At 35.0% G+C, this 9,913-nt stretch overlaps 1 protein-coding gene across 1 annotated transcript; it reads left to right on the forward strand.

Moving 5' to 3' along the window:
• Positions 1–376: 376 nt before the first annotated feature.
• Positions 377–9,125, forward strand: LOC127448513 (ras guanine nucleotide exchange factor F-like). The gene is made up of 8 exons (XM_051711126.1): positions 377–426; positions 2,268–2,335; positions 2,514–2,599; positions 3,203–3,281; positions 3,661–3,707; positions 3,789–3,909; positions 4,151–4,331; positions 7,161–9,125. The coding sequence occupies exons 3-8, from the start codon at positions 2,585–2,587 to the stop codon at positions 7,753–7,755; spliced, it is 1,038 nt and encodes a 345-aa protein (XP_051567086.1). The 5' UTR covers positions 377–426; positions 2,268–2,335; positions 2,514–2,584; the 3' UTR covers positions 7,756–9,125.
• Positions 9,126–9,913: the final 788 nt, after the last annotated feature.

A 9,913-nucleotide genomic window follows, 5' to 3' on the forward strand; every position in this document is an offset into this window, starting at 1 on the left:
GTTATTTACATGGTATTTCAATGTACCATGCCAGCACCACGTAAAAAAAAAAATAATAATAATAATAAAATATGGTACTTTTGGTCTTTTTCCTTATTTGCGCTTTTGGACATCTTCGAATATAAGCCTCTGCTAAAAAATAAAATAAATAATAATTTTTTTGTGCAATAAATGTTAGAGTTCTGCACCCACGAGTTTTGTATATATATATATATATATATATATATATATATATATATATATATATATATATATATATATATATATATATACATTAAAAAAAATGTACAAAAAAAGTGGGAGTGTGTTATGCTCGTGATACAGTAAGAGTCTCATGAAAATAGCAGATTCTTCGCCCCTCCCTCTGAAGTACTAGAAGCGATACTTTGATAGCATCGGATATCTTTCGCATGAGGCTCAAGAGAGGTAAGAAATTCGCCGATTTGAGCGGTAAGGGATTTCAATGCTACTCAACAACAGCGTAATCTAAGCTTTTATGTTAAAGACAGCCAAAGGGGGCAACAAACTGGCACAAACGTTTGTGCTTCTTTCGAGTTCCTCTACCCACAAATTGTTGCATGAAGTTTTGCAGCAGTTCTTTCCAGTGGTCATGTGAAGCGTTCACGACTTTAAAAAACAAAAACAAAAAAACAATAGTTTCTAAGTTACACAAATATGCCCATAACAAATGCGTTAGATGCTTAGTAGCTGAATAACGGGCTAAGATCAGCACTAGGCATACATGTAAAGAATGATCATACGATTTAGTAAAATAAAAATGGACATAAGCGTGGAATTTCGGCAAAGGGTGTGATGATCAAAATATGTTTAAAACGTTGTTACATTCAAGGCTAAGTACGACTCTTTAAAGTGAAGCACCTGCTAAACGTCACCTAACAAATTGTAAGGGGCCGTACACACCGAGCATGTTTTTGTGTCAGTCATCCGCGCTGATGATTTTTTTTTATTTTTATTTTATTTTTTTTATAAAAATTACTTTTAAAGGAATATGCCGTGTTCAATAAAAGTTAAGCTCAATCGACACCATTTGTGGCATAATATTGATTACCACAAAAATAATTTTGTCTTGCCCCTCCTTGTATTTAAAAAAAAACAAAAAACAAAAAACAAATCTGGGTTACAGTGAGACACTTACAATGGAAGTAAATGGGGGCTACTTTTTAGTGTTTAAATACTCACTGTTTCAAAACTATAGCCACAAGATATAAATAATATGCATGTTATTTTAGTGTGATAAAACACTAACCTGTTCTGTGTAAAGTTATAGCCGATATTTACAACTTTGTAGCCATGACGATGTAATATCAACATACCCTATAAAATGACAATTTAAACAAATATTACAGCTCAAATAATACATGAGTTTTAAAATAAAATTTCATGTAAGTGTTTTATAAATTATAAGCTTCACGTTTCTGCTTTTAAACTCTCCAAAAATTGGCTCAATTCACTTCCATCGTAAGTGCCTCACTGAAACAAGGAGATCAGCAGTTACAGAAATACTCAAACCAGCCCATCTGGCACCAACAATCATCCATGCGATTATCTAATCAGCCAATGGCAGCAGTGCGGTGCTTAAAATCATGCAGATAGCATAGAAGCTTCAGTTAATGTTCACATCAACCATCAGAATGGGGGAAAAAATTGATCTCAGTGATTTGGACCATTGTTGGTGCCAGATGGGCTGGTTTGGGTATTTCTGTAACTGCTGATCTCCTGGGATTTTCACACAGAACAGTCTCTAGAATTTACTCATAATGGTGCCAAAAACAAAAGTAATCCAGTGAGGGGCAGTTCTGCGGATGGAAAGGCCTTGTTGATGAGAGAGGTCAACGGAGAATGTCCAGACTGGTTCGAACTGACAATGTCTACGATAACTCAGATAACCGTTCTGTACAATTGTGGTGAGAAGAATAGAGGGGGACCTACACAATATTAGGCAGGTGGCTTTAATGTTGTGGCTGATCGGTGTATATATGCGCTGCCCAAAACTGCAGTGTTGCTTACTAGTGTTTTCTGGTCACATATTTGTTTAACAGTTACCTAATGTTTTACCAAATGCCATAATTAAAATTCCTTTCTTTGAACTATACTTGTTCTACTCTTTCTGTGCTATTCAAGTTTAACCCATAAAACTCTCAGAGCCCAAGGATGAGCCAGGGGAGTGGTGCTTGTTTGTGGATTCCAGTGTCTCAGTACTGCCCTGCACCATGTGATCGATTCAAGCATGCTTCTTGTGCCCACAGAGGACATGTGTACTTACTAGGCGGCAGAGAAAAATGCTCACTGAGAGATTTCTGGAAATATAATGTGGGTAAGTCATTGTTATGTTTGTGTGGCTGATTGCTGTTTCTGAGTTTGCTTGTTACCACAGTATCCCATATGTTAGTGTATTGCTGATTCAATCAGCATTGCCTGCAGCATTGATTGATGTGGTGGTCTGACATGGCTTATTAAGTGGCCTTTTTTTTTTTTTTTTTTTTTTTTTTTAGTGTGTAATGAGTGGGTCGAGCTTCCATGTAGTAATAGTGAAGAGGCACCTGAAGAACTGGAGGAACATACCATGGTAGCATATCAGGTAGCTAGATTTGCATTTCCTGAAGGAAATACTGATGCTAGCAAAGTAGCAAATGAATAGAGTTATAGTTTTACATAAGCTGAGGTTTTGGGCTTTGGTTCTGCATAAATGAAATGCTGCATCAGTAAACACTTAAGGTTCCATTTATTAATATTAGTTAAATCATTAGGCAATGTATAAATATATTTATTTTTACTAAATTTTTTAATTGTAGTTAATGTTAGTTAATAAACATACAATTGTTCATTATTAGTTCATGTTAGTTAATAGTGCATTAACTAATGTTAACAAATACAACTTTTGATTTTTAAAATGTAGTAGTATATGTTGAAATTAACATTAACAAAGACTGATAAATGCTATAAAAGTATTGTTCATTGTTATTTCATGTTATTGTGAAGTGTTACCCATGTGTCTAGTTTTTAGTCCGCAGCACACAAGAATCAGCATGTTACTTTTTCCCCTGTGTACAAAAAATTAATTTTGGTGATCTGACCTGCAAATTCATATTCGAATTGTCTACAAGATCTCTCTGATTATTTTACTAATTATTTGCTGATATTCAAATGGTTTATAATATCTAAGGATTTGATATTTTCTCAGGGATTTCTCTATGTCTTTGGAGGAATGCAAGATTCAGCATATTCTAACTCAAAAATACCTCTTTGGGTGTTTGATACAGGTAATTTTCTATTCAATGCATATAGATACAGTAGTTCCCTTTCGTAGGAACTCGAGCTGCGTAATCGCATTGTGACGCCTTGAGTGTCACGTGGTCTGAAGCCCTTGTACAATCACGCCAATTTATTGGCTGGTGGCACTTAAGCGACACTTCTAGGGAGCTACGTCATGGGCTCCATAAAAGCGCTCACTTTGGTGCCATCAATTCAGATTTTCTGTTTTTCAGTGCACAATCTCGTCTGGCCTGTTGTACCTACGACTCATGTCGAAGCCAGGATCATTATTATTCTCCCTTTTGAGTGGCAACACAGGATGGAATTAAAGAAGTGCTATGTAATTTTGCTGCATGTACACCTCTTAAGTGTTATATCTTTTTTCAGTTAAAGAGCACTGGATTAACTGGGAAACAGGGAGTGAAACTGTACAGGTAAACAGAACCTACAGAAACCTAAATTCCTACAGGTGAAACACTTCTAAGGCTTTTATAATAGTGGACTGTTTTTTGTAGGAAGTGACACCAGCAAACAGAAAGGGGCATAGTGCAGTCACCTTTGGGTCATCTATGTATGTCTTTGGTGGATACATTGATATAAGAGGATCGATAAAAGAATTTTGGAAATATGATTTCGGTGAGTGCTATCACATGATATAAATGATCTTTGATAAGTTAGTGTCTACTGAGAACATAAATGTAAAGATGTATCTGTTTTTATGTTGAATAAAGCAAAGTACATGTTATGAAGGGTTATAAAGTTATCTGTAATGACGTTTATTCTTGTTCAGTAAAATCCACTACAGGGATCTTAATGCTCCCACAGTTAACATACAGCCAAATCACTTTCTCAAACAAGGATATTTTCTACATGTTAGATTCCAGGGTGTGGTCGCTAATAAGCAATGTTCAAGGTGGTCCTGGTCCCAGACATGGTCACTCAGCAATGACACACCAGGACTGCATGTACCTCTATGGTGGCCTGCAGGGCTTGAGAGAACAGAAGGACCTGTGGAGATGGAGTTCTGCTAGTCAAAACTGGAGCTGCATCAAGTTCCAGTGAGTGTCTTTTTTAATATCTATCTATCTATCTATCTATCTATCTATCTATCTATCTATCTATCTATCTATCTATCTATCCATTCATCCATCAATTGCATTTTCTGATTCATTCTTTTTTTCGATTAACATTTTTTATTGATTTGTAGATATAACAAAGAAAAACTAAACATATATACACTGCATCAACATTTAACCCCCACTAATACCCCTCCCCCTTCCCAATCACCAACCCCACCCTGACCCTCAACGAACATCCCTGTAGTCACATATAAGCAGTGTTGTATAAAGTATCCATTTGTCATACTTGAGTAAAAATAAAGTTACCTTCATGGAAACTGACCCAAGTAAAAGTTAAAGTAGCTCACGAGAAAACGACTTAAGTAACAGTATTAAAGTAACTGATATTAAATTTACTTAAGAATCAAAAGTAAATGTAAATTGCATAAATTATGGAACAGTTCATTAAACCCATGGCAACGTATTTGATTGGTGGTGCTCATCATTTACTCACCCTCATGCCCAATGTGTTTGACTTTCTTTCATCTGCAGAACACATACAAAGATTTTTAGAAGAATATTTCAGCTCTATAGGTCAATTCAATGCAAGTGAATGGTGGTCAGACATTTCAAGCTACAAAAAGCACATTAAGGGAGCATAAAGTTATCCATACTACTACAGTTGTTAAATCCATGTCCTCTGAAGCAATTCAGTTGGTTTTGGGTGAGAACAAACCAAATTGTAACTAATTTTCACTGAATATCTTGCCATTGCAATCTCTAGGCACGATCATGATTTCAAGCTTGATTTCACTTTCTGGTGCTTGATGCATGTGCAGAGCCTTAGATGGCGCTATAGGAGGTGTAATCGAGCTTGAAATCCTGATCGCCAAGGAGACTGCTAATGTCAAGATTTATAGTCGAAAAAGGAGTTATATTTTGGTCTATTCTCACCCAAAACCAATTGTATCTGTTCAGAAGATATTGGTTGAAACCACTGGAGTCTTATGGATTACTCTTATGCTGCATTTATGTGCTTTTTGAGCTTCAAAGTTCTGGCCACTATTCACTTACATTGAATTGACCTACATAAGAGATATTCTTCTGAAAATCTTTTTTTGTTTGTGTTCTGCAGAAACAAAATGAAAGTCATTCACATCTTGGATCGAATGAGGGTAAGAAAATTAAATGAACTATCCCTTTAATGGCGCATTCAAGACAAATCAGAATGATCATATTTATGGGATGTGTAAATGAACACCACAATCCATAAAAATTGGAACACTGAAGGGGGGATTTGAGTCATATTAGTGACCAGAACAGAGACTTGTGGAGGTGGGCTCTTTTCATTTGGGCCAATAAGCAATCACCCAGAACACCCCGGCACCTGCATAGCAATGTGCTGAAACACAGTTAAAACAACTTTACAACAGCATAGCAACAACCTGACAACCACCTAACACCCTGTAAACTGCAGAACAATGTGCAAAAAACACAGAAAACAACTTAGCAACAGCATAGTAACAACCTGGCAACCACATACTGTAGCAATGCGCCAAACACACAGCAGAGATCACCTTGACAACTGCATAGCATGCCCTGCAACCATCCAGAAAACCCTAGTTACCACATACTGTAGCATAAATGTGCTACAAAGCAAATATAACACTTTAGCAACCACCAGAAAACTAGTTTTGCTTCAGCAAAGACCATTCATATCTTCATAAAATATCAAAATAAATATTTATGGACATATTCATGAGAAAATATCAAAATAAATATTGTCGGACATTTTCATGTGCGCTGGTAATTATTCATACGCATCATATCTTGTTTAAATGTAAAATGTAAATGCATGTGATTGACTTTTATATGAACAGGTCTCCTGGAAAGGCGGGAGACTGATCGCACATAACTTCATTATTTAACAGCTTTCATAATGTTTAAGTAAAAAATTTAAAGTTTAAGTAAATACAAATTTATTAGTAAAAAAAAAAATTACAAAAAATAAAAAAAAAGTAATTTAAATGAGCAGTTTCTTGTCTTCCCCAGTGGAGACAGACGACAGAACACGTAATCTGGCGCACGCTTCACTTGTGATTTTGATTCAGATTCGAGATTCGCAAAATGAATCATTCAGACCGCTGTTTGAATCTTTTTGTTCAGTTCAAAGGAATCAAATTCAAAAGATTTGACTCTTTCAATTCTTTTAACGAGTCACACATCACTATCGCCACTCTGCATGCATTTTTACACATACAGCTGCTATTTTTTTGCTGTGTTCAGTCGCAAAAGTAATGAAAGGGTCTTAAGAAATTAATCGGAGTAAAAGTATCAATTTTATCTTCAAAATGTAGTGAAGTGAAAGTCCAAAGAAATATTTATACTCAAAGTAAAAAAAATTAAAAACTGTACTTAAGTACAGTAACGAAGTATTTGTACTTCTTTACTATACACCTCTGCATATAAGAATACACACACACACAAAAACAACCAAAAAATAATATAATAATCATACACATTAAAACTATACTTCTCTCTCCACAGCCCCTCCCCGAGAGTCCCCCAAAAATGCCAAATAACTGCCCCATTTCCCATCAAACAAATCCCAAATCCCCAGCCTTCTACATGACACCTTCTCGAAAGCTGCCACCCTCTCCACCTCCGCACACCACTCCCGAAATGAGGGCTGTCCAGCCGACTTCCATCCCCTTAAAATAATCTGTCTGCCAATAATCTGTCATAACACTGGTCAGAACCCAATTTTTTATGTGTTTATCCCCCTTTTCTGATTCATTCTAATACATTTCTTTATACTGTACTGTGTAGTTCAGGTCCATCGAAGTTGGTTGGCCACTCTGCTGTGCCATATAAAGATAGCATGCTCATCTTTGGTGGAGGAGAAACCCAGGGTACCCCTCAGAACAGTTTATGGAGTTTCAACCTGAAAACAAATACCTGGAAGAAGCTGCCATTGTTGCATGAATCCACCTCTCCATGCCGGATCTATCACTGCAGCATTGGCCTAGGCCTTAGTTTCCAGCCCACAGCACCAAACAGCATCCCCTGCAAGGAAATATCCAACTCTCACAACATCACTAACAAGCTGAGACCCTTTAAGAACAAGTGCTTACCATCCCACTCCACACTGCAAGACAACTGTTTTGAGCTCCAGACTCTCCGAGCAGACGATAGGAAGTTTTTTCCAGATTTTAGTTTTGCACTAAAAGAAGCAAAGCCTGAAGGGAGCTGTCTCACCTTTCAGAACCAGGAGGCTGTTAGTGAGAAGTGGAATAGAGGTGACATGACAGACGAAACCGACGACACCATGTTTCTCCATACGCCTGACTTGCTTTTAGTCCTGGGGGGTAAACCTCTACAAGGACAGCATGTTATTTCAGTGTGGCATATGACAGTGGCATGAATCTGAAAGATTAGGGCTTTTGTTTTTTTCAGAGCATCATACTTTCTCTGTGAGAAATGAAAGAACACAACAATACCCACATCCTGTGGCAGAATGGTTGCATTCAAATTGAATTCAGCTTTGTGCAAACTCTATACAGTGTCTGTAATTACTACCTTAAACCACATTTTTATACACATAAATAAAACAAATAAAAACTCATACAGGAAATTTTATTTGTAATTGAAATGACATATTTCACAGTTAACTTATTCCAGTGAGGCTTCTATTTTTTTCAAGAATTTGTATATTTTCTCTGTAAGAGCAGTATTTCAAAAATGTTGGTTTATCCTTATTATTTTACTGTGTATCAAAGTCTAATATTAAAGGGTCATTATTATAAGTGTATTACAGGTGAGAAGTACATGTTTGTTTGTTGTTTTATTTTTATTTATTAATTTGTTTAGGGACAATTTACAATATATACTGTATATTGCGTCAGTAAATTTCAACCGTTGTCCCTTGGCAGCAGTTATAGTACTGCCCTGGAAAACACTGTGTATTCACAATTGAACATTCAAAAATAATAATTAATATTATTAACCTACACATTATTATACAAGACACTGAAATAAATAAATGATCATTCTAAATAATAGTACCCCATATGCACATAGCATGTCACATTTTCACATGACATGTTTTCTTTCAGCTATTTTTAACACCTAATTAAAACTATTTTAAGCACTACACTCTCTAATAGTTCTCGGCAGGGTATTCCAATATTCTATTGTTTTAACTGAAAAGACTGATCAACCAAATTGTGTTGATCTATATTTAATGTAAAAGTCACCTCTATAAAAGGATCTAGTCAACACTGTAGCAACAGTGATGTGATTCCAATTGTTTAAGAGGTGGTGGGGCAAGACCATGTAAAATCTTATATAATAACATTTTCATACATGGTAGAAAACAATCCAGACAGTGTCACATTTTGTAATACACATAACAATTTTAATCGCACTAACATCTATGCTTACTACGTTTTTTATTTTTTTATTTTTTTATTGAGTTTATTACTGCCACCAACATGTAATATTATCAACTTAATTCTAGACTGAAAAAATCTTAATTGGAATCTGTAGGCTAACCAAATATTAAGTTTTGACCATAATCTTAGTATATTTGATCGTGAATACATTAATTGGATAATTAACTTATCTTCATATTAAATCAGTCCAAAGTTCTGGATCAGCTGACATCCAGATAAAGATAATGTAACTGTGTTAAATGTGAGAGAGAATTTTGTTTGGTAAGATTTCAGTGGAATAAATATGTGCAAATAAATCACTGTGATTTTTATTAAAAAAGAACCAGACATTACAACAATTATGAAAGGTGCCATATGTGGTATTAAACTGTTTACAGATGGTAGTGAACTGAATTAATTAGAGAATTAATTACAAGAATTTGTACATTATTTAGATACAGTATGCATTAGGACAAACAGCGTATTCATCTTCACATATCAGCATGACAGCTATATCAGTAATAAATAGTATGTAAATTAATGTAGCTAATAATATATATATATATATATATATATATATATATATATATATATATATATATATATATATATATATACACACACACACACACACACACACACACACTACTGGTCAAAAGTTTTGAAACACTTGACTGAAATGTTTTTCATGATCTTAAAAATCTTCTGATCTGAAGGTGTATGCTTAAATGTTTGAAATTAGTTTTGTAGACAAAAATATAATTGTGCCACCATATAAATTTATTTCATTATAAAACTAAAATTTAATTAAAATAAAAAAGTTTTTGAAATTGATGACTTGGACCAAATAATAAAGAAAAGCAGCCAAAAAGTGCCCAACATAGATGGGAACTCCTTCAATACTGTTTAAAAAGCATCCCAGGGTGATACCTCAAGAAGTTGGTTGAGAAAATGTCGAGTACATTTCTGCAAATTCTAGGCAAAGGGTGACTACTTTGAAGATGCTAAAATATAACACAGTTTTGATTTATTTTGGATTTTTTTAGTCACAACATAATTCCCATAGTTCCATTTATGTTATTCCATAGTTTTGATGACTTTACTACAGAAGCCCTGAACCGCAAGGTGGAAAAAAAATAATAATGGTGA

This window comes from Myxocyprinus asiaticus, chromosome 11 (assembly GCF_019703515.2).
Source record: "Myxocyprinus asiaticus isolate MX2 ecotype Aquarium Trade chromosome 11, UBuf_Myxa_2, whole genome shotgun sequence".
Lineage (NCBI taxonomy): Eukaryota > Metazoa > Chordata > Actinopteri > Cypriniformes > Catostomidae > Myxocyprinus > Myxocyprinus asiaticus.

Bases quoted from the DNA above. Each gene is read 5' to 3' on its own strand.
- LOC127448513 (XM_051711126.1), top strand. The intron at 3,282-3,660 runs GTAATTTTCTAT...ATCTTTTTTCAG, and splicing joins TCTTTGGGTGTTTGATACAG to TTAAAGAGCACTGGATTAAC. The intron at 4,332-7,160 runs GTGAGTGTCTTT...TGTACTGTGTAG, and splicing joins TGGAGCTGCATCAAGTTCCA to TTCAGGTCCATCGAAGTTGG.